General features: G+C 37.8%; 2 protein-coding genes across 4 annotated transcripts in view; one reads left to right on the top strand and one right to left on the bottom strand.

Moving 5' to 3' along the window:
* Positions 1-24868, bottom strand: part of TG (thyroglobulin) — a 140807-nt gene that overhangs the window by 37739 nt on the left and 78200 nt on the right. For both annotated transcript variants that reach the window (XM_085221721.1, XM_085221720.1), the window contains one exon: positions 24378-24577. In XM_085221721.1, coding sequence (XP_085077847.1) covers positions 24378-24577 — 200 coding nt within the window. The remainder of the gene's footprint in view (positions 1-24377; positions 24578-24868) is intronic.
* SLA (Src like adaptor) lies at positions 104-21233 on the top strand. Of its 2 annotated transcripts, none has more exons than XM_003205293.5 (8): positions 104-298; positions 5781-5886; positions 10342-10441; positions 13604-13690; positions 15014-15117; positions 16437-16568; positions 17905-18037; positions 18961-21233. In XM_003205293.5, the coding sequence occupies exons 2-8, from the start codon at positions 5814-5816 to the stop codon at positions 19178-19180; spliced, it is 849 nt and encodes a 282-aa protein (XP_003205341.1). In that variant the 5' UTR covers positions 104-298; positions 5781-5813; the 3' UTR covers positions 19181-21233. The 2 variants fall into 2 exon arrangements, with proteins under 2 accessions (XP_003205341.1, XP_019469809.1); XM_019614264.3 differs by lacking the exon at positions 104-298 and adding an exon at positions 4963-5540.

Raw genomic sequence — 24868 nt, 5'->3', positions numbered from 1 at the left:
GTTGAAAACTTCCCTATTTCTTTCAACCCATAGATAAAAGTTTCTTGAGTAGTGACTTGCATCAGAAACCTCATCTGTTGCAAACACTTTGTGCCTTCCTTATTTCTCAGAGAGGAAGTATGTGGCCTGTTTGGCAAATGCTGCTCTACATGACAGCGTGAACTTCACAACACACTCATTCGCCTGGCTGCTCCTTGGCTTGATCAGCTCACCCTTGCTGACAGCATGAGAGCAGTGTTGTGACTACGGCTTGTTTGAGAAATACTGCAACCTGGAGTATCATGCCTAGCATTTGAAGGTAAAAATTAATCTGATCTAGATTATCTGCAGACAGGATCAAGTCTTCCTTTTTTTTTTTTTTTTTTTTTTTCCTATATAAAGTGGAACTTTATTTCTTTAGTAATTACAGCATTCAGACCATGGATTTCGAGTACCACCTAAGGTAGAAGTAGAAAAGCTTGCCTTAATCCTTTTCATAAGGACTGGTAGTAAACATGGAAGGGACAAGAAGTGTTTGGTAGGTGGATTACATGATCTTAGAGGTCTTTTCCAACCTTAATGATTTTACATTTCTATGATTCTGTTTCTACTGAAAGCTGGCATTAAGAGAGATGCATAGGACCTCATGCTGCAGCAAAACATAGCTAACTGAAACACAAAATATGAGAAATGTCATGGACAGACTAGCGGGCTTTTTCCTCAAAGGGTTAAAAGTTTGCATGATGTGGTATTAGAGTTGTTTCAGAGTACTTAGATTTTTGCATGTGAATTACCTTGATTATGATATTACCTTGCTCTTTCTTATGACAAAGATACAAGTGTCTAAAAACTGAAAGGATGCTAATTTTGATTAATGATGAATTAAGGGAAATTCACACATAAAATTCAGTTTGTTAAAGTTGTTTTCTTTTTTTTCCTCTAAAAACAAACAAAAAAAAAAACCATCAGGTTGCTGTTATCTTCATTTTCAAGCTAAATGAAATTCAGATTTTACATGTGGACATTATTGAGAATTGTATTCTAAGACCTTGAAGGTACAAATGTCAAAATCAGGTAACAAAAACAAAATAAGGCATAACACATCAATAATGATATATTTCCTCATTTTACTTGTCTGCAGTATTACCCATGGAACAGCTTTTCTTGGGCGCTTACATTTTGGTTTTTTACTTCTCTTATTATTTCTGTTTCTTTACGTTTACTAATCTTTGATCCTTTTAAATATAACTTTGAAAAAATCCTTACCAAGCAGTGGAATTTCCTCCATGCTCTGCTATTTAAGTGCTACAAAGCCACATTTTCTCAGAGAACAGATTATGTGAGAGGAAATTATTACTACATGTGCTGCTTGCAGGAACGGAAGGTGCAAATTGTAGAGCAGGTTTTTGGGACACATGATTTAGGTCAGTAAGATTTCAACCTTGAATGGTTTCATATTTGCAAAGAGCCCTGCCCTTAACAAACAGGACATAAAACAAAACTGGGAATGCTGATGTTTCTTTGCATTCCATTTGGTTACAAAAATTCTGCAGTAAAGTTCATTAGGTTGCACTAGTAGTGGGTTTGCAAACTGCTGTGGCTGCAGCAACCTGCTTTCACTAAGCAATAGGTGCACAAATTGAAAGGGCCAAAGCTGGGGAGACCGAAAATGTAGTCTCAATGGTTAAAATAAGGTTTTCACACAAGCCAGAGGTGGCCTGAAAGCAGGCAGAGGCAATCTTCCACCTGCACTTCAGCTGGGCTTGATTTGCATCCTAACAGCTGCACTTTTCAGTGCATGATTTGGGGGTGCTACAACAAGATAAGTTTGGAACCAATCACCTCACCTCAGTTCTTCCCAAACAGCTGTCTGTGGGCAATTTTGTTTGGGTCTGGAACAATTATCTGTTTGTACAACTGAAGGATGCAGCCTCTACTTGTATACCAAACTTGACGAGTCCTGGAACAGATTCTCTATTTCAAAAGAATGTAATCTATAAAACTATAATTGTTCCATTCTTTACTTAAATGATCAAGAATGAGTTCAGCTGCAAGATGCTCTACAGTTTTGTGTTAAGTCTATTTTTGCAGAGCACCTCTAAATTTGAGGAAACCATCATACAATTTATCATAAAGTGATACAATGAATTTAGGTTAAGCTGTTAATATTCAATACAAGCACACGCTACTTAAATCATTAAGATCTACCATGTACTTAAGAGTTCTGTGCAGAGAACAGAACAGAACAAAGAACTTAAGAGTTCTTTGCTTTAGAAATACTTAGGACACAAATTAATACGCTGCTACCCTAAAAACAGTGATGAGTCACTGCCAGCATGCAAGTAGAACCTTCTCCCTGTCCAACTTCCCATTTCTTCTATTTCTATCCTATTTTATAATGTCTGAGAGTTGAGCTATAGCCTGGGACATTCACTCCACCACCTTTAATGGAACAGCAGACACCTTCACTCTGCCCAAATACACAGTGACAAGTGTCCTTGGTGGGAAACCTAGGCCTGAAATATCATTTTCCATTTAATCACTTTGGATCAGCAAATCAATGGCAGAAGCCCAACCTTTCCTTTTTTTTTTTTTTAATTGAACACTTCTGCTTTGAATTTAGGGAATATCTTGATGTCTGTGTCATCTTCAAGATTTTATGCTCCACCAGTAGTAATTAGCGACAGTGAAACTTAGCCTGGAAAATGTAATGAAGCAGAGCAAATTGTCATGCTAGTGACATCAAAGTCCAAAATGCCATTGCGCTTCACTGTTACTGAAAGTATTTCATAACACTTTTATTTTCCGTAAGTCAGATTCTTCTAAATGAACAGCACTAAGCTGTATGCTTCTCCATCCTGTTGACAGAAATAAGGTCATATAAAGCAGCAACTTGTATTGTAGAAGTGAACCAAGCTAGTTTTCCATGTGGTATACAGAGCTACAACAAAGTAGGCACATGGTGTTACCCATACTTGATCCTTCTGGACTAGACAGCAGTTCAATTCCCAGCTGTGTACCAGCAAGCCTTCAAGAACATATCAGGTGTTTTTAAAACAGTGCTTAGAGCTTCAATTTGACTCCTATATACTATCTAGGAAAACAAAGGTGCCTTGCTCAAAAGGTCTCTTCTCCCACACAGCTATTGATAGGACAAGATGGAATGGCCTTAAGCTGCAGCAGGTAAGGCTCAGGTTGGATATTAGGGAAAATTTCATTTCCAAAAGAGCAGTCAGATACTGGAATGGGCTGCCCAGGGAGGTGGTTGAGTCATTTTTCCTGGAGGTGTTCAAGAAATGTTTAGATGTTGTACTAAGGGATATGGTTTAATGGGGAAATATTAGTTGTAGGTAGACAGTTGGACTGGATCATCTTGGAGGTCCTTTCCAACCTTGGTGATTCTATGATTCTATGATTCTAAAAGTGCTGTGTTTTTAGAAAGTTTGCAAGTGCAGGGTAAAACTTTCAGAAGTTTTTCCATAATATACACATGCTCCACATTACTTTTCCAAGTGACTCAGGCACCCCTGACAATGGGGTCTACTCTATCAATGAATTTTAAGAGCATGAGAAACGGTCTTGAAAGCAGTGTGCCACAAGTCTGCTCACTGGTAGGATGACTTGCTTTTCTGGCCCTCAAATACCAGGAGATCCAGAATAAAGGAGCATACAGAGGTAGGACTGTTTTATTTTTGTGTGTTTCTTTGTGACACAAAATTCAAATGCTATTCTCATCTAATGCTATTCTCATCTAGTCGCATATGTTAAAATTCTAAATGGGCACAACCATGTTGCCACATTTGGTACCTATGCACAATTGCACAAGCTTCTGGTAAGTGCAGCTCGGCATCAGCTTAGCTAGAGATGAACTGCCTTTTTAAGTACTAGACAAATATGATTACTGCAGGACAGTGAAGATTCTGTCTGGGTATTTATCCCACCTTTCTGGATGAGCTTTTCAGCCCTGTAGACATCATGTCTAGGAAATTTTGCTGGCTGATTTGAAGATGCATCAGGAAAGTCTATAATATCTGTACCAAAGCATTGTCTGCCCTATTACTTTGCCTATACCTGTTCTTCTGGATGGTATATAAATGAGAAAAAATACTGAAGAAATTAAACTTAGGTCTTGAAGAAAAAACATTTCAAAGTTAGTTTGGAAAATTATAATCTTGCAAGTTGAGAGTGCCTGGGAAAATGAATTCTGGGTTTAGTTATAGAAATTCAGGTGTATTTTAATGGAGAATAATCTAGAGTATTCTACCAAGAGTGACTTTTTGTTCAAATATAAGCATCAATATAGTATATTTAAATTTAAGGTTACTTTTTTAATCATTACTATTCAGCCTGTAGATTCCTTATATTAGGCAATGGAAGAAGTCCTTGTGAAGCAGATTTGAGTCAATTGTCAGAAAGACACTAGTGCAGCTGCATCCTGCAGATGTGTCATAAACTAGATCCTAAATGCAGACAGCAAAAAGGACAATGTGTCACTTGGTCGGTGAAATAGAGGCATCTACCAAAAGCCTTTGGGAACAGAGCTAACAAGTTTGAAAAGCAGATGGAGTCGGACTGCGCACTACCATTCTGTTTCACGACCTGCTTCCCCTTGATTAGAGGCAATGTATTTTCCTTTGAATAGTATTTTATTCTCAAAGTTGTCTAATTTTCTCTAAGATGTCAACTGTGCATTGTATTAAGCAATATCTTCAATTTCCAAAACAGTTAATAATAACACATTACTGACTTCAGCAGTACTGCTTCTCAAGCTAGACACCGCTCCAGCTATCACTGTCAGGCACTTGCCTGTCATAAGAAAAGCATCCCAAAGGCAGTAATCAATTTCAAAATATCTATAAAAGACAAAACTGAAAGATACAGATTGCACCTCACCTTAGTATAAATGCACAGGGTGATGCAGGAACATATTTTTCATGGAGAAAATTACAAAAGTATTTTTTTTTTTAAATCATTGGTTATTAGCTGGTAGTGCTTAGTTATTTTAATGTACAATTTTGAACAAATATAGCTTATTCTGCTCTGCAAATGTACGATAGCAAATGAAAACTTCCAATCCAAAGGGTAAGTCTGTCTGCTCACTGCTATGGAGAATCAGAGTGGGTACATGAGAATGGATTCTCCCCGTCGTTATTTTAGTTCCACTACTGTCTGACAAAGCATTTCTCATACATTCACGCAATGGATAAAATCTTGAAGAATTTGTGCAACTGCAAGAGGAGTGCTCTAAGATCAAATGTTTGGGGGCAGTGTGTTACTTTTAAGAAAAAAAGACAAGGAAAAAAAGGGAAAAGAAAAGAGAAAAAAAAAAAGGAAAAAAGCATTGCCCCCATTTGCTGAGGTCACAATTGCATCAGAAGAAAATCACCGAGCAACACTCTTAGTGTTCGGCAATACAGCAACACAGTACACAGAGCTGAAAAGAGATACGACAATCTAATTAACTTCTTTGTAGCTTGAGAACTCCAAGTGCTGCAAAGAACATTTTTATACATAAATGACTGTACGGGCATGGCTTTGCAGTGACTTCCTATTGTGCTGAGGTACTGGTAATGGAAACTTTTACTACATTACGTTCTTCTGAGCAACTTCCCTAGCTGTGGTTTTCTGCTATTCCCCTGATAAAAGCACCACAGTGGTGAGAGTTTAGCAAATATGTAAAACTCTCACATGAATTTGAGACACATTCTCAAAAGTAAAAACATCAAAACTGGGTTATTTTTCATGTGTTGGCACAGCAGGTGTTATTCTGCAGTTTAAATGCAATGTTTCCTTTGATTTAGTTCTGAAGAGCTTTGACGGAATTGGAGAGCGCAATGGGAAACACTATGAAAACACCGAGAGCCTCCGCAGAAGGAGGAGAAGAAACAAATGGGGCAAGCCAGATGGGTAAGGACTCATTTAATTTCTTTCAAGAGCAAAAATATGTTCAAAATATATGATACCTTCAGTCATGCATCTTCCTTCATCTGTCTGATAGAAAAATCAGGCAAGTGTGAGGTTTTCCTGTGGGAGGAGGAGGGCATCTGTAGACAGTGTTTATTTCTAGGTATGTCCTAGCCCAAAGTTCCCAGAATTACTTTAATTAAAAAGATATATTACTTTAATACTTGCATATGCTGGTGTCTCCTGAAAGATGTTCCTTCCAATTCAGAAAGAACCGACGCGTTGGAAATGAGAAATACCACATTTTGACAAACTTCCATGTGATGTTTCACACAATTTTTCTCTTGAGCCTTAATTGTGACCTTTTTAAAGGTTAAAAATCATAATGATATTACATCAAAACTGAACCTGAAATTTAATCTTGCACAATTGTATTAAAAGTAGCACGTGGCCATCTTTCCACGTCACTAAGTTTATCAACTAAAGGTATACAAAAACAGACATTTCATAGGTCAAGCTTGAAAAAGGTGAATCTAATGCACCTACTCCAAGCATGCACAAATGAAAAAATCAAATTTAAATTGCAAAACCCTCCATAGGCTGATAGAGATCGTGTGTCTGAGATGGAAAGCGAGAGACCTCCACTGACCTCCCACAGACCGAACTGCAAGTGAGTGGGTAGAGACTATGCACAGCCCTAGCTCTCATCATGCTGCACTGTGCCAGACAAGTGCTGCAGTAAATTGCTCCCCAGAGGTGCAAAAGAGAAAAAAAGCGTTGTTGTTTTTAAGGGGTGGGAGGAGGGTGTTAATCAAAATACTGGGGCTCTCCAACAAAGATTGTCCACTTGTGCTGCTTGGCTTTGTAAGGATGGAGAACCAAGCTGTTTTCATGACTGTTTGAATGAAATATAGCCTGCTTTTAGCATTGTCAAGCAGCAGTATAGCCCTAGGTCCTGATAAAGCATAGACCAAATACTTAGTGGCAAACCAGGGGCACATAATACAAACCATCCATTTATTTATTTATTTACTTATTTATGAAGAGTGCCTATGCTCATCTTCCCAACAGCTGCCATCATAAATACCAAACTATCAAAACTAGATTCATATTTTAAATACCTGCATTGGTCTTTTGATCTCTCTCAATTTTGATCAGGCCATTAACTTTCATAATGGCTTAAAAGTTTCTAGTTAAAGTCAGGAACACAAGCATCAGCACTGTCATTCAAACCCAATGGAAATAACATTTTTTTAAATGGAACACAGAACTAAAAGCAGATATTGTGGTAATCCAGTGAGTATGTATCTATTTACTTTCCTGAGCAGATCAAACTCTAAATCATGTTATTAAAGTGAAGCTTTCCCTCAGGCCAAGAAGAGACGCCTTTACTTCAGGAAAGGTGGAGGATCTGATTCACAGACTTACAAGAGTCCAAGTAGTTATTGGGAAGAATGGCTCATTTCAGTGGGGTGGAATAAAAGGAAAGAGTGAAATAGAAGGGAAAAGAAAGAAAAGAAGATTAACAGAAAGGATGAGACATTGAAGGAAGAGATATTCTTGGGAGACATTCAAGGTCAGGCTGAATGGGGCTCTAGGCAACCTGTTCTAGCCGTCTATGTTCCTGTTCATTGCAGGGTCTCTTCCAACTCAAACAATTCTATGATTCAATGAATTGCAGTTGCAGAATTGATCCATAATGCAAATGTCTTTGTCAGATCTCTGTAAGTCTCTTGTGCAGCTTGAGAGCTGCACTCAGGTCATAGCTTTGTGCATTTCTCACCTCCAGTACATCAGCCTTAGTTCTGATATAAGGAAAAATGCATAACCCCAAATATGACAGCACTCCATCTGAAAGCATACTGCGTGGGCATCCCTGATAAAGCTTTGTAGCAGTAAGACATCATCAGAGATTGTGAGCCCATCCCCTCTTTTACTCTCTCTGGGGACCTTGAATCAGGTCAATCCTTTCTGAGCCGTGCACTACTGCACATGCATAACTCTCACTTCCCGAGCTGGCAGGGTTAGAACTAATTTGAGTACACGTCAATGTTGGTTCTGCAGCCACACCTCGCGACAGAAGCACAGCGCGCCGCCCCGCCACACCACTGCTCTCCTTTAACCCCTCTGGGATTTGATGTGCCATAAATCACAGTATTCCTGTCAGACATGAAAGCTGGAAGACCACGCGGGAATTAGGATTTGGATGCATTGCCTGTGCTCTCCCTCCTCTCTTCAATTGTAGTGCATTCACAGCTGTCCTCTGAATGAGTACTTTGGGCCATGCAGGATTCAGTCTCACCTTTAAAGACATCTAGCCATGCAGGCATCTAAAACTAGCTTGTATTTCATACTCATCTTTCTCTCCTTAAAAAACAAAAAAAAACAATAGCCACTACACCTTACTGAATGGAAATGATTCATCTTTCCACTCTAGCTTTTGAGTTGTTCCATTTCACCTGTCACCTACACACTTAAACTGTGGAGGAGAGGTTGTGTTAGAAGGAAGCTCAGTCAATATAACTGAAATTTGGGTGTGGAGAAACAGGGTAATCTCTTCAGCCCCGTTTCAAGACTTTTGTCTTTGAAAAGAGCTTGTATGGGTTTTGTGAAACACTGTAGAGTGTGGTGGGGTATTTCATAAAACCAAAAAACCCAGTGAGGTTTGATTTAAATACCAATTAAAATGAGGGCTTGTTAGTGGAGTGGGAAACTTGAAAGGTTTTGCATAATATAAGTACACACATTTTAAGTGGTTGCATGGATGCAGCAGCCGACACTATGATTAATTCCTTCCTTTTCAGACCTCCAAATTCACAAGCAAAAATGAAACTAAAACAGATATAAAGATGAAAGAATAATCAAAGTAATGCAGATCTTTCTAGAGCAGAGAAAAAAGCATATTCTCTGCAGTGCATAACAAAATGCAAACCACCACACAGAATAGGAAAGAGGGCAGAAAAGGACTTTCCACTCTTTCAGCATGGAGAAAGAACAGTTAGAAATAAGTTTTTAAAAAAGCGTCGCTAAATGCAGTTTCAGAGACAGAGAAAATATTTCTTCATTTTTAGTGCGTAACAGGAAAGTGATGAAAGGCTTGTTTGGCACAGAATGTATAGCTCAATGAATTATATAGAATACAGTTGACTAATCATGGCAATTGGGTGATACAAAGGTGCTGGACTAGTTCTTTTCAATTCAGTGACACTTATCAACTAAGAAAACCATGCAACACTAACACAACATGTACTGACAAATTAATTTATGTCTACTCCCGACTCTAGACACCCATATATATCTATAAGGACGCTTACTGATTGTATCATAGGACTATTTCATTCGGCAACAGCTAGGAAAACTAAACAAACTTACAACCGCTTGGAATATAAATGTGAAAGGACTTTTACATTGCGTAATGCTCACCTCTGTATCATCAAGCTACTCAAAATTAACTGAGAAAATGTTACTTTCTGTTTCTTTTAAATGATGGATATAGAATATTTTTCTTATCACATATTTTTACTATCACTGCTGTAAAGACAACTAGAAGTGTTAAAACTCTCCTAAGATCACCTAGTCCAACTATCAACCCACCACCACCATGCTCATAAAACCCACCATCATTCATTTCCAAATCTCCCACCTGTCAGCGTTTGCTGGGTACTCCTGCTGGATGAGAAACTTTTCAATGCTTCGTAGTCAGTTTTGCTCAAAGTGCAAGACTCCATTCCCCTCAGGAATCCAAGGGCTCAACACATGTTCTTACAGTGCTGCAAGACTCAGACTCATCCTGACTGATGTAAAAGCCTTCTTATCTCTTTTCTGACCTCAGTTCTGGGACTTGCAGATTAAATCACATAGTGATTTAATATAAACATGCATTTTGCCTCTCTTCATTTATGGAAAATAAGGAGCATCATGTGCCACCCCTAGGACAGATTCAATATAAGAAAGAGAACGAGGGCCTCTGGCTGTTCATTAAACTGATTTACAAAGCTGATGGGAAATGGGCAATTATAACTACACTCACATTGCCCTTTACCTGAACTACTTTCATGATTTCAAAATGTACCAGTGGTGCTAAACACTGGAACAATTCAACACACATCTTCATCTCCTTAAAGGAAAACATGGCTCAGAGTTGTAGCTGGAGGCACTTAGAGATACAGGCATTCATCAAATCCAGGTTACCTCATAGTATTATAAATACTAATTTTGATAGTTTCAAAACTGAGTATGTCCCTTAGTATGATAATTACTAGAACTGGCCTAAAATTAGCTGGTTATAATTAACTAAGCGGCCTTTTTTTCATTTCTAGTATCTTCACATTCTTCTCCAAAGTTACAGGCTTTTTATGACTTTCTATAAAACAGAATATACACATTTCTTCCATTCTTCTTGAGAACTCTGGTAAGTGACACACATTGGTAAGTGACATTTTCTGTCTTTTTTAACAGGTCAAGAGAGTGATTTCCTTGCTGTCCTCTATGACTATCCCTCAGCAGACATAAGCCAACCTATATTTCATGTAGGAGAAAAACTACGTGTGCTATCAGAGTAAGTAGATCCATTTTTTTTAAAGCTATGTTTTGTTACAATTGAAGAAAGTTATGTTTTGTGTATATGACTCCAAGTGGATGCAGTTCAGCAAAATGAACTATGTTTAGAATCAACAGAGAAGGATTCCTAGCCATAGAGTAAATTTTCCTGGATTTTAAAGATTAGGGATTTCAGTTTTTTTTTAGATCCTCTGAAATAGCTTCTGAAGATATAGATTCAGACTATAATTTTAAAAAGGAGTCAAAAGTGAATTCTGCTTTAAAAAATGATTTTCAGAAAGCACCGATACTTGTGGAAAACTGAGTAAGCAAAAGTAGTTCGAATCAGGTAGAAAAGGAAAATGATTCTGAATTTTAAGCATCTCTTTCACTCCTTTTAATCTAACAACCCCTTCCTGGTTAGGACTTTGAATTTCATCCTGCATTTAAGGCAACTATAACAGAAATAAAATAACTGCTATTCTCTTTATTTTTAAAATTCAATCTGCACTTTTTTGATAGGGGAAAAAAAAAAAAAAAGTCAAAGATTTCCTTGCTATTTCTACTCAAAAATTTACAAACCTCACAAGGAAGCAGGCTCAAGAAAAATAATTACACTAGTTTAGGCTGATCTTAAATATAGTGCAAATATTGTCACATACCAGAATAAGCACAATTCTTGAAAAATGGAGAGCAATAGATCTGTTATTCCTTTTTGCACAACTTGTATCTGCACACAGTGACTTCCTAGGAGTTACTCAGTCCCTGTTTTCACAACTTAAATAGAAATGAGAGATTTCATTTTCGCAACTGAAGGAGCAGATGGATTTAAGAGGAGATAAAAGACATTTATATCAGAGAAATCCTTTGAGGATCTCTAAATTCATGGCAGACTTCTCTAACTGGAGAAGCCAGAACATGAAATAGTTGGAGGACAGAAGTACTCAAGAGAAGTATCACAGATGCTTCATGAATTCTCAGAGACTTCTCTCACAGCTGTATACAGACTTCTGATCTGACCCAGAATGGCTGCTGCCATGTCCTGCTGACACAGTGCTTTCCCTGAACCTGGAGATCAAAAGGCACAGGCAGTACCACAAGATAATTTTTTTTTTTTCTGATAGAGAGCTTCCAAAAATCAGTGTCACTCTCTATGAGTCTATGATTACCTTAGCCTGGAAATCCCAGCTGAAATCTTCACTCCCAACTTTAATCATCACAAAACTACATATACTTATAACAATGGGATTTGTATGTATCATTAGTCATATGTATGCATGTGTTGTATAATATGATCTGCTAGACATAAAAAATCCAAAAGTACTAGGCTACTACTGTAGCAGTTTTTATCAGGTTTATCTGGTGTGCAACCATCAAGAACATTTCCTGCAATAAACAAGAGCCAAAGTAAGCCTTGATAAGAACTTTACTTTTCCTGATTTGGATCAGCTTGTGCACAGACAAAAAGCAATGCTCTATGCAAAGCACCATGTCCTAATGAAGGACCCTGTTCTTCCCAGCTGGGATGATGTTAACAGGAACTATTTGCATACAGGTTCTTGCTGTGTGTACATAACCTTTAGGTATATATTCTCTCAAGTCATTCGAAGAAGCCAAACACAGTGGAAAAGAAAAGTAGCGTGGCAGGCATGGTCAGAACACAAGTGAGAAGGAGTTACCATGCCAATCGTTAGAAGGCAGCACATACAGCTCTTAGAATAACTGCTTTTTAGCCTTCAACCAAAGCAATTAAGTGTATTGGCAATCAGCTCTGTGAATCATACCAGGAAACTACAACTCCTCACAGATACTGATGACTGCTCTAGGTTGGCAGAATTAGATCAAGATCACTGACAGCATTCTTCTCTCTCCACACTCATCCAGGAACCGTTCATTACTTAGTTTGTGCTTGCAGGACTAGCCGTCCTCCAGAGAAATACACTAGTGTATATGATTTCTGTGGCTCCTGCCCCAGGAGGGACATGCTGCTCTTGGACTTTTAACCACCACTGGGATTTTACAGCATTAGTAATATTATAGTTTGTAGGGAGGTATATGCTGAGTGTCTCCAATTTTTTTTTTTATTCTTGCAATAATGGGTTCTGAGAGTTCTGTGGAAAACAAAGAAACAAACAAATAAAAGTTCCTGAACTTTTAAACTATTTCACAACACAACCACAAACAAAACTTGCAGGGCACTAAAACTTCCAACTCTAAATAGCAGACTTCTCTTTTTCCTTCAGTTCATACTTTCTGGACCATGATGCCAGTCATTATAAGCCAAGAGGTTTAACTTAGTGTTTGCAACTCAGCTGTCTTGACCTAGACTGACTGAGTATTGGATCTGCTGCCTGGGAATTATTTGGAAGCATTATTTTGGAACTGCCACAAAAAGAGTATTCAAACACTATTATTTGGATTCAAATCCTTAAAGGAAAAGGTGGAGAAAAAAGCATAAATCATCCTAACTCAGCACTGACATAATTCCTTTCATTAGTCTCTAAAACACTGCAGCATCCCTGTGAAAATTTTTATTACTGCCCTCCAATGGGACTCAAAATCTAAAGCCAGTATTCAGTTCATCAATAATCTATGACAGATCAATGAAGAAACATATGCCTGGTCACATACATTTGGCTATAAGGTCTTTTTTTTTTTCTTTTTTTTTTTTTTCTTTTTTTTTGGAGCCTTTTGGAGCAACTCATGGAAGAAAAGGGAAAGAACAAACCATGAAGCAGTTCTGTTAGATTGAAAACTTGTTTCATTGCAGACAGAGACCATATGCTGAGCTTCTCTTCCCTGATGCTGCAGGAGGAACTACAAGGCTGTCTAGACACAGCATGCTCAGCCATAAACTGAGTGTCTTGGATACCAAGAGAAGTCTAGCTGTGGGAAGACAGCACAGCGTGGTTTAACCACTGCATATTTACCCTTCTTCTTTTAACTACAGAAAAAATATTTTGTTACTTACGCAATTGAGATGGAAAAAATGCAACTTATTTCTGTGTCCAAATTTAAAGAAACTACTCTAAATGAAACAAACTTGGGTCCATTTCTGAGTCTGAGAATTCAAGAACACAGATAGAAGGTTACAGGCTAGCGTGTACGTCTTAACTCACTTCTAAAACGAGGAAATATAAAAAATATATCTGAAAATATTCCTTGTCTTCCTTTCACACAGTGAAGGAGGTTGGTGGAGAGTCCATTCCCTTACAACAGGACGAGAAAATTATATTCCAGGGAAATATGTAGCAAAGGTTTATCATGGGTAAGTAAATGCATTTCCCATAACAACTCGACACTAATTTTTGTACGTTTACTGTACCGATTAAAGTTATTCTGTGTCATAATTAAAACTACACCAAGAATAACTAGGCAGAAATTTTATTTATTGATAGCCTGATATAATTCCTCATGTCTCAGTTCCCTTGAAATCTGACATCAATTGATATATAAGTTTAGAATATATGAAAATGAAAAACATAGTTTGAAATAACTGCAAGGGTCAAAAAACTTTTGATTTCACATGAGATAATTAAAATACTTCTGTCATGCGGACTGATTTTTAATTCTAAGATTTCAAGAAAGTGATTCGATTGAGAAAGAACTTTTTACAAAGGTTTCAAAAATGGAAGTCCTATTTGTTCATGATAAAACAAAAACAAACCACCCACAAACAAATAGAAAGACAAATAAGTCATTCAGTGAAACAGCTAAGGAATATTCAGAGCTCTCTTGTTGCCCTAGACAACAGTCAGGAAGAAAACATTGAAGCATACACTTAAGGTTTTTCTAGAAAAGGGTTTTAACACCTGTTTAATCTTAAGCATATGAACTGTGAACTTCATTGGGATTTATGCAAGTGCTTAAATTTTAATATGTTCTATACCCTCTTGAAACAGAGATGCTTTTCAAAATGCAAGGCACAGACAGGCGCTTTCCATTAGCATGTTTGAAGTTTCCTCAAGACAGGATCAAACACATAAGAATAACATTACTTTAAAGTACCAGTGACTCCTACACTGGTACAGCAAGCTCAGCTGTATCATTACTGACTAACTGTAGAAAAATACTGTGTTAGGTTATCAGGAGAATTAGTAATGACGCTTTCCCTTATTCAAAAAAACAATTAATCTAAAAGACTGGACTGTTCCCTAGCATAAGGTAAATAATTTCATCTGGGGTGTATTCCCTGTACAGTAAAATACAATCTGTGTTAGCAAAAGTTGCTTAAACAAAGAAGGGGGACTAACTAAAACATCTCAAATGCCACAGATGTCCCATCGATATGTCACATGGATATGTCCCTAGCAATCCAGATAAAGGTAGCTTGAAAAGTTTCGTTTGCCCTAGTAAGTCCAAGACTTCTTTGTTCTTCTCTTTGTCTCACAAAAGCTATTTAAACTCAGTATGTGAAAATGGAGAGCAAGATTTTCTCCATAAACTGAAAAATACGCCTGGACATAGTTTAGAGAATAACTACAGTTGTTTTTGCAGTCACTTTCCTGGCTAATGCTGCACTTTCACGACCACATGCTGCTCTGTTTCACTGGTGTCCAAATTTCAGAATTTGTTTTTTCATCCTTCACAGCTGGCTATTTGAAGGGCTGGGAAGAGAGAAAGCAGAAGAACTTCTACAGCTCCCCAACACCAAGGTCGGCTCCTTCATGATCAGAGAGAGTGAGACTAGGAAAGGTGAGGAACTTTCTCCTTTGATCTCTGGCATGAACAGTTTAACAAGCCTTAATTCTCTCCCTATCCCGCTCCATGTGGATACCCTAAAAACCTGAAAATGTACGTAATGAGAAGAAAAAGGCACCCAGTGCAGCATTCCAGTTTTCACTGGTCACCTACACTGAACAGTGCTGAAAACAAGGTTAACCATGGCCTTGGAAAGTTCCACAGGCACCACCATAAACAGGACACAGTTGTTTAAACAGTATTATTCACTTTGGTCACGTGTAAAACTTATTAGGCAGTGAGAATTTTCGAGCAGAGAAAATGTTGCTGGTCTGCAAACAAGTGGCTGAGAAAGTCATAAAATACATACAAAGCAGAAAGGATGATGGATAATTGGGTTCCCTGTGTAAGCAGGTAGCTCTTTCATATACTTCCCCAAAATTATGTCTTCATTTTCTTTACCATTATTCCATCTGTTTTTCTAAACTACTGATTATTAGAACTACTGACTCTAAACTATTCCATCTTCGTAAGAAATTTATTAATTTGATTTCCCAACTCTCATCACGCTTTTTCTTTGCTAGTATATCAATTTTCAGCATAAGCCAACAGAATTTTAACTGTGTTGGTGTATAGGAGTTATAATGTCCACACTTCATTATTCTTTTCAATGGGAATACATCTCCCATTGTCCACTGTGATGTCTTCTACTTTTATAAAGCACTGGAACATACCCAAATTTAATAATACTACAGTTAGAAAGGAACACTAAATCATCAGCTCTGACCACTTGCATACCACAAATGAATTAGTTTCATGTTAACACCGACACAAATTTCAAAGAAATTTAGAATACATGTTCAGTCCTTATGAACTAAGTGCAACATAATAGTTTTAAACAAACAAACAAAAAAATCCAGTTGTAATCTCCTGCCAGGACCACATTAACAGGTACTAGCTACTGCATTTCTGGAAGCTAATTAAACCAGGTGATTAAAATCAGGAGCCCAGCAGATGAGTCTGGTCCTTGTGTTCAGGGAAAGGCAAACAACTTCTGTTCTGAAGGCCTGTTTCCCTTACATCATTTCAAAAAATACTACATCAGTAAATGTAAAAGAAAAACATATCAGAAATTTAGAATCAATCAAAATCCAAGTCCTGAATTCTGGGCATTCTATTCTATTTGTTATACTTAAAATGCAGAAAATTAGGACAGATATTCAGTTTTGTAAGAACTTCCTGGGACCTTTAGAAACATTGTGCGGTTGGGGTCTCAGCTATTCCTGCAGAATTAGGACTCGAAATTGTTGTAATTAGTCCTCTTGTTTCTCCAGGATTATATTCCTTGTCAGTGCGGCACAGGGAGGTGAAACATTACAGGATCTTCCGCCTTCCAAATAACTGGTATTACATCTCTCCACGGCAAACCTTTCAGTGCCTCGAAGACCTTGTGAATCACTACTCAGGTAAAAACAATAGCAACAGCAGAATAAACCCATTTTCCACTAGCAACTGTAGAACTCTGTATCAGAGGCCCAGAACAAGAGGTTTTCCCTATGTCCAAGACTTGAAATTCCGCTATCACAGAACAACTAGCAGAAAAATGATTGGTGTATATCTTCCACCTTATTTTTTATTCTGAAGATAAGTTAGCTACTGCTGACTGTACAATGGAAATCAATCTGAGAACTCAACTAGATACAGATACAGAACCTGCTTTAACCACAATTTTCCAGATTTATGGCAGTTTAACCTGTGTCAAAGAGATGACTTGACAAGCAGCACAATTAAGTGATTGCAGTTATGGTACATTAAAATAAGAAAGTTCTAAAATGAAAGAGAAAGGAGAATTGAAATAAAATAGTTGCATAAAAGGTATAAGAAAATGAGAGGTTCTGGGCTTTAATTAGTAACGGGTACAAAGTATAAAGCCGCAATATTTGCATATTTCATGGGTAAATGAAAAAGGGTATTCTGATAAACTGGAAAAAAAAAAAACACCTCACTTTCAAAACATTCAAGTCCAATGATATAGGTGAGTGAGAATTTAAACAGGGTAATATATTTCTTTACATTTTAGTTATCTGGCATCTTTCTCTGTTTAGAAAGAGGAAAACAATCAAACCCAAACATTCTGAAAAATAATTATAACAACTTGAGTTATAGATGTAAGAGTGGACATAATGCAATTTAGCTCATCTCCTTGCCCCTACATGAGATACTGCAGTATCTCACCCTGAGAAAAAACAGGTTATCCCTAACAGTGCAACTGAAATCAACCCAAGAATTCAAGACAAGTAAAGATAGGCTTTGCTGAAATAAAGCTCAGAGGTCTAAAACATCAACATTATCAATGACAGAAGAACATACACAATGTTTGTAGGGGAGCAAAGAGGAGGCAATGGAGAAAAAGAGATGAAGGTTATCTGAATGCAACATGAACATGCAAACCTTGAGTCATTCCAGGCAGAATAGATGCAAACACAATCCAGTCTGAGTGGTTGTATCTTGTATCTATTTTTTACTAAGTTTGCATGGCTGACAGGATGGAAAGAAAAAAGCAGAACTCATGAGAGACTCAGGAAACTTGTGTTTAAGTCTCTGATCTGTCATAAAATTCCTTCTAGATTTTCATCAAATCACTTACTCTGTTTCTTAGTTCCTCACTCATACTATGGAAACATACCCCTTGATAAATTAAAAAGCAAGCATACGAGGAAAAGAAGTTAAGCCTGTGTCATAGTGTCCTTGCTGAGAAAACAGTGAAGGATTAACTTCATGTGTTTTCATTCCCGTGTTCAGAAGTTGCTGATGGTCTCTGCTGTGTCCTTACAACACCCTGCCTTACCCAGTGCACTAACAACCACAGCGTAATGAATCAAGTTCCACCTGTGGTGATGCGGAATAAAAACTTCAACTGGAGAAGCATTCACAGGTACCACAAGCAAAACAAGCTGCCATAAATAACAAATCATTTTTCCAGTCTTACATGTACTTTCACTTCCAATACAGGAGAAGCAGCCATTTGCTTCTCCTGAGGCTAGTTTTAAATCTTCTAAGCTGCTGACAGTATGTGAACCTATGAAAACTAGATGTCCAGCTCTCTGACTGCTAATCTTAGTACTTTAACCTGCAAAAGTATAGTTACAGCATTAAATCACTTCTTCCACTGAGCCAGCAGCACAATTGCATATGTCCACTGGGACTCATGAGCCCTCTCTGCCATGGGAGAAGAAGTAAGAGACAGGCCATAATCCATGCTCAGCCCTACCACTAGTAGCATAGGAGCCCCTGTAATCAGAAATGGTTACACCTTGTTGATGGCAGTCACCCACAAAGCAATGTATACAAGTGTAGTGTACACATTGTCCCAGCTTAAATCTTAGGTCTTGTTTCCTCTCATTCAATATATAGTCCAGCTGAAGGTCCATAAGATTTTTAATGTGTTGACTGCACATAGAGAAAGTAGGTTGGGTTTCAGAAGCTGGTGAAGGAACCACCTTCATAAACAAAATTGCCTCTTATTTCTCAGGGATAAACTTTCCTCCAATACCCTTCCTTCACAAAGTACTTTCATTTGCTTACAAATACAAGATAATTTTGTACTGTATTGAAGTCCACTTTTTTTCCTACAGATAAGGAGAGAATGTATAGGGAGGTTATTTCCTTTTAAAATGCTCAAAAAAAGATACTGCTATTGTACTGTCGTAGAAAATCACTACAAGGCAGAAACATTTGGTGATTAATAAGACGGGAATTTTTTTGTGAAATAAAATTAACATTGTTTGGCTTAATGACTGTTAATACTAGACTCAGTTTAAGAAGTTGGAATGGTAACAACACTTCATTCTTTTAAAGGCTGGAGATGACTGGAGATACGGAAGGCACACTGGCAGCAATAGATGATTCCTGTCTTAGCTATGGCCTGAGGGAAAGCATTGCTTCCTACCTTTCCTTGACAGGGGATGACAGCTCTTCTTTTGTGAGTGCCAGAAAGAAGAAAGCACAGTCTCTTATATACACAGGGAGCAAGCATAAGAGTACCCTTCACTTGCCACCTACATATTATGAAGACTGACCCCTGAGACAACAAGAGGGAAAATGGAAGCTGAGTGCTTAGAAAAAAATAACAGAGCACCCTGTGGTCCTGCAGTACTTCAACAGCTGAGAGATAATGCACACCAGCTGGTGATGAAACTCTGACTGTGCTTCTGCATTTCCTCATCTGAAGGTTAACCACAGACCTTTGTGAGGGTACTATCTCATGCCATATTCTGGAATTGTGCTGTGTGCACCTGAAATTAGAAACTGCTCACTAACAAGATAAACTGAGGCACTCTAAGCCAAAAATCAAGTGAGGCAGAGGATTCTTCAGTAAGGATGATGCCCACTATTATACAAAGGCGACTGGATACGAAAAGGCTAACTACAGCTTGAGACTGTAAATTAAAATCTTAATCTAGTACTCTCCACAAGGCTGAAAATCATGTTTACAGATTCTGCCTACTCTGAGAGAAAGAGCCTTTTTTCTTCTCCATACATACTCATAATTATCAGTGAGTTGGAAAGCCTCCAAGAAAATATCAAGTAATTGTCATCCAAGATACACCTCATTATATTGACTGTACACATCTGTTAATTCTACCTTTGGGAAAAAAAAAAAAGTCATTGACTTTACAAGCGGCTTTTAATTCATCTGAGTGTAATGGCCTGTAGTGTCACTGAAAGATCACAAAATGAAGACCAGGCTTAACTCAATGAGAAGTTCTTGCTAAGGCCTGAGATGGAAGAACAGGCATATCCAAAAGCAGACTACTCTTAATCCAGAGGATATTCATCAGAGAACAAAATGTGTTTTTTTGTTCATTTTGTTGATTGTTTTTTAAAATTAAAACTAAAATATTGTAATATAATGCCTAACTGCAAAGGTAGGCTTGCAAAGGAGTGACCTTTGAGTAGAGGACGGAATTTGAATGTCATCTCCTGAAGGCACGCCATATTTATGTATAATATTTATATTAATATCAGCTTTTTAATAATTAAACTAATAGAACAAATCAGAAAGAGTGGATGTTGAAAAGCTTTCTGAATGTCTTGTCTGAAGTATTATGTAAAATTGCTTTAAAATTTCATAAAGTAACTGGGTTCCTTTAAATATCACAGACTAGGGAATTTTTCAATGTATATGTAACCTTGCCAAATTAAAAAGAAGCCTGATAGTGACAGATCAAGGAGGAATGGATTTAAAATAAAAGATGGTAGATTTAGTTTAGATATTAGGAAGAAAGTCTTTATTCCTGGGATGGTGAGGCACTGGCACAGGCTGCCCAGAGAAGCTGTAGATGCCCCATCCCTGGAGGCACTCAAGGCCAGGCTGAGTGGGACCCTGTGCAGCCTGAGCTGGTGGATGGCAACCCTGCCTACAGCAGGGAGTTGGAACTGGGTGATCTTTGAGGTCCTTTCAAACCTAAGCCACTCTATGATCCAGTCAGATTACATGGTCCTTGGAACTTGACTTGTGTTTACTGTGTAAAATATGTAGTCACATCTGGGGACATAAGATGCTACTTGATGTACTTGAGTGGGTATCTTTTCAGTCCAATGTGCTGCTGTACTCTTTTTTTTTTTTTTTTTTTTTTTTTGGGAGGGGGGGGCGAGGTGGGGTGCAGATTTGAGTTTAGAGACAGAGGGAATTGAGTTTATATGCATTTCCTCTGTAAATATCTCTTGGCACATATCTGCATTCCACAGATCTTATAATAGATCATTTGCACTAGAAAGAGAGCAAGAAAAAGTCAGAGAAAAAAAAAAAAAAAGCGTAAACATACTTCAGAACTATAAAGGTGAATGTAGTTTGGCTGACAAACCTTGAATAAAAACTTTGAACAAAAAGCAAAATGAACTCAGGTACTCTAGATGTTTATATAATCTCATCATTACTGTTAGTGATATAGTGATATTAATTTGTTATTGTGGCAACTGCATTGTAACCAGTGAAATGTATATGGGGAGCATTACAGACTTCTAAGTCATGACTCGCATTTATTAAAATAACACCCAGGAGTTACTTTGTATTGCTTTAAAAGATTGAAAAGCTGGCAAACAACTGTTACAAGCACCCAGTCTTACAATGATATGTCTAGATGTTATATTTGACACAACACAACAAAAAATCCAAGAGTTCATGCAACCTGGAAAACACTTCAGTCTCCACTTCGTAGAAAGGGGCTAAGACATGCTCTGATGAGGACAGGCACACAAATTCACAGAATGGCTGAGGTTGGCAGGGACCTCTGGGTCCATCTGGCCCAACCCTGCTCAAGCAGGGACACCCAGGGGGCCCACATCCAGGTAGCTTTTGGAGATCTTCAAGGAGACCCCACAGCCTCTGGGCAAGCTGTGCCAGGGCTCAGCTGCTGACACACCATAGAAGTGCTTCCTTGTGTTCAGAAGGAACCTCCTGTGCTCCAGTTTGTGCCTATTGTGTCTTGTCTTGGCAGAGATGCTCCAGTCCCTTAATCATTTTTGTGGCCTTTCAACTGAACTCTCTCCAGTAGCTCTCTGATACTGTGGGCCCCAAACTTGACACAGCACTCCATCGATATTAACTAGATTTTCTGGCTAGAAGTAAGTAGATTAATTGTGTAATCCTTGGTGTTACACACACAACCTAGATATATGTCTAGTTGTACATTTGCAATTTCTCCTTGATGACCATTTATACGATCACATTGTACAGGATAGACTATGTTGGGGAAAAAACAATCTCCAGGCTGCTAGGACAGTACACTTTTGTTACCTCCCTCTCCAGACTATGGTTTGAGGTATAAATGAGTAAAGTTGCAGGAAGGATGGAACTTGGATGAATTTTCCTAGCAGGTAAGTCATCTGTGTACTAAGAAATAATTAAAAAGAAATGGAAGGCACCCTGAAGTTTCTCTACTCCCTTACTCTAGGAAGGACTAATGTCACCTAGCACAATCCTGACACACTTTTAGTTTGTTTCTAAAAGCCACCAAAAATATATAGCTTTCCCATGCTTCAGGCAATTCCAAACCCTCCTGGCTGCACAGTGGAATCTCACAGCCAGAAACTGGTTGGAAAGTTAGAAGAAAGTGTCTAGTCTCCTCACCCACTTTTAATCAATTACAAACACGGTGGCATCACTCCATGGCTTCAGCAACTGTAATCTAAATGGGAGTTACAGGCAGATTACTGGGCTTCTGCCCTGGTCACACATGAACGTATCTATAAATAACATGATTAAATATTGCACGTGGCATGGGAAACTGCTGGGTTTAAATAATACATAAAGTGAGAGGGTGACAGAAGCTATGAATTGAGAGCATGTGAATGGAAAAGACTATGGTAACTGGAGCCTGGTAGTAGATCTTTGGGAATCAGGCAGCTTCACCCTATTTTCAGACAAGACATATGCTTCCAAATGCAAAAGTCCTACAGTTAAGTCAACAGGCCTCTTCTTACATAAAACTGCATTGGTATATAACTCAATTAATCAAAAGATGACGTCAAAAAGTATTAATGCACTTAATTTCATTTAAAATAGAACACCAATTCATATAGTGCCATGGTGGACTTAATTTTAATTTTGTTAAAGCAAAAAATCAACATTAATAGCAGTGACTCAAAATTCTACTGCATCTTTTTTTTTTTTTTTTTTTTGTAAAGTAGGTATGCAATGTAAAACTTTTGATTTCTTCAGATTTCTCTGCTATACCTCCTGTAAAGGAATGTGTCTTGTTTTTTCTATAAGATGACAAAATTTTCTGATTTCATTATAAAAAAGGAGCTGCACACAGACAACGAACCATGAAACTGATTATATATAACAGATTTACGTTGCATACCTACTTTACAATAAGTCCACCATGGCACTGTATGAATTATTTCACAATACTATTTTGAAATGAATTATCCTGCTTTTGCTGAGGCAAAAGTAAGGTCTTCACAGTCTTGGGAAGAAAATTGCTGTTACAGACATTAAATCATTGGGAAGAATTAACACATCTGCTGCTCGTTACATTTTCCACTGTTTTCCACTTTTCAATATCCTACTGTAGAGAAAGGAGCAGTTCAATACTCATTTTATAAAAGACCAAAAAGATGCATTGTGGAACCAGACTCCAGCAACAGTGATAACCAAGATGCACTTTCACTTCCCTTTCATCAGTTGCTCAACTGGTAAATTGCACTATATCCTGTTACAGCTCTCAACAGGGTCATATCCTACCCTGTTTCAGAAAAGTGTGTTTGACTTCAGAGAAAGGGTAGGATGGAACTGTATTGTGAGAGAACAGGACTCTACTGGCAAATTACGTGCTATGTCAAAAGACGAGTAAAAATCTGTGAATTGTGTTAGGAATTATCTGAGAATGTCATTAAAAAATACAACTAGTGAACAGTAATTTTCAACAAATTCCCTTGTCTTCTGTGCTAGAGTTATACAATTAAAATGGTCTTACTGAGATATGGAGATGCACAAGGCAAGTTATATTTCCTGGCAAAAAAGAAGAGAAATCAAGTAACAAATAACATTATTTTCAAGGCAAGTTTTTAATAAATTGGGTCCTAGGTTTCCTGGACTAAGTTCCTCTGCTCACATTTCCAAGTATATAAAAGTCCACTGAAGATTAAGTCTCATTTCACAGCACAGTACTCTTATTTGAGGCTATGAAGATCAGTGGTAGTACTGAGGCTGACAAAACTGGCCTAAAGTCCTGAAATTCAGCATAGGAAGGGCGGTAAGAATAGAGAACACCTGAGGTGACGGCGAAAAAAATCCAAGCTGACAAACAAACAGATTTCAGAGGCTCTGAAACTTGATTTTCTTTTAAGTGAAATTGTTAATCTGTCACGAGATGAGATAAAGACCGGATTCTTCAAACATGCGGATGTTTGGCTCATCATTTCTGGAGTTCTAAAAACTGCTGATCAATAACTGTATTTATGGAATGGAAACTAAACTGTTGTCCTTATAAGTTATGAAAGAAAACTATTTATATAACACAAAAAAAACACAGTGACGAGAAAAAGATTCTTAGTATGACTAAATCAATCACCAAATTACATCTCCTGTACATCCTTGTGAAACACCTAACTCCTAGAGATAGCAATCACAGGTGAGAAGAAAAATAACTACAGCAATAACAGTTATATTTGTACTGCAAAAGATATGGATGAAATAAAACCAGCACCCACACACGTGTCACAGAATTGTTTCAAAATGAATCTGAAGCAGCAGGAATGTGACTTACCATCAGTAACACACTCCTGAAGAGACCCATATTGATTGCCTCTGTCAGCAGGTGAATGCTAGCAATGTCTGCACCACCACGATCAGCTCCTACAGACACCCGGCTCGGATCTCCGCCAAAGCTACCAATGTTCTGCTGCACCCACTTCAGAGCTGCCAGCTGATCCAAAAGGCCTGCATTTCCACTTGCCTCAGAAGAGCCTGTTGTGGGAAATAAATAAATAAATTGAAACAAACAAACAAACAAACAAAAAGAAATAAAAGGAAAAAAAAACAACTAAAAACATTCTAATTTTTGTTAACTGCTACAGCTCAGGTATCAGTAATGCACGTTACCACTTTTTCTGGTGAAAGCAAGAGATAACAGACAGTTTGCCAAAACTGCAAACCTAAAATCTGAACTCATTTGCCAAACCATTACCATGCATCTTTATTCGTTAAGTGCTTGAAATAATTATCACTCCAGTTTCCAAGCTTCATTCCTTTGATGCA

This window comes from Meleagris gallopavo, chromosome 3 (genome assembly GCF_905368555.1).
Source record: "Meleagris gallopavo chromosome 3, MGAL_WU_HG_1.1, whole genome shotgun sequence".
Lineage (NCBI taxonomy): Eukaryota > Metazoa > Chordata > Aves > Galliformes > Phasianidae > Meleagris > Meleagris gallopavo.
This window is presented reverse-complemented; position numbering and strand designations above follow the sequence as displayed.

Bases quoted from the DNA above. Each gene is read 5' to 3' on its own strand.
- SLA (XM_003205293.5), top strand. From the start codon at position 5,814: ATGGGAAACACTATGAAAACACCGAGAGCCTCCGCAGAAGGAGGAGAA. The intron at 15,118-16,436 runs GTGAGGAACTTT...TTGTTTCTCCAG, and splicing joins AGAGAGTGAGACTAGGAAAG to GATTATATTCCTTGTCAGTG. The intron at 18,038-18,960 runs GTACCACAAGCA...ATTCTTTTAAAG, and splicing joins AACTGGAGAAGCATTCACAG to GCTGGAGATGACTGGAGATA.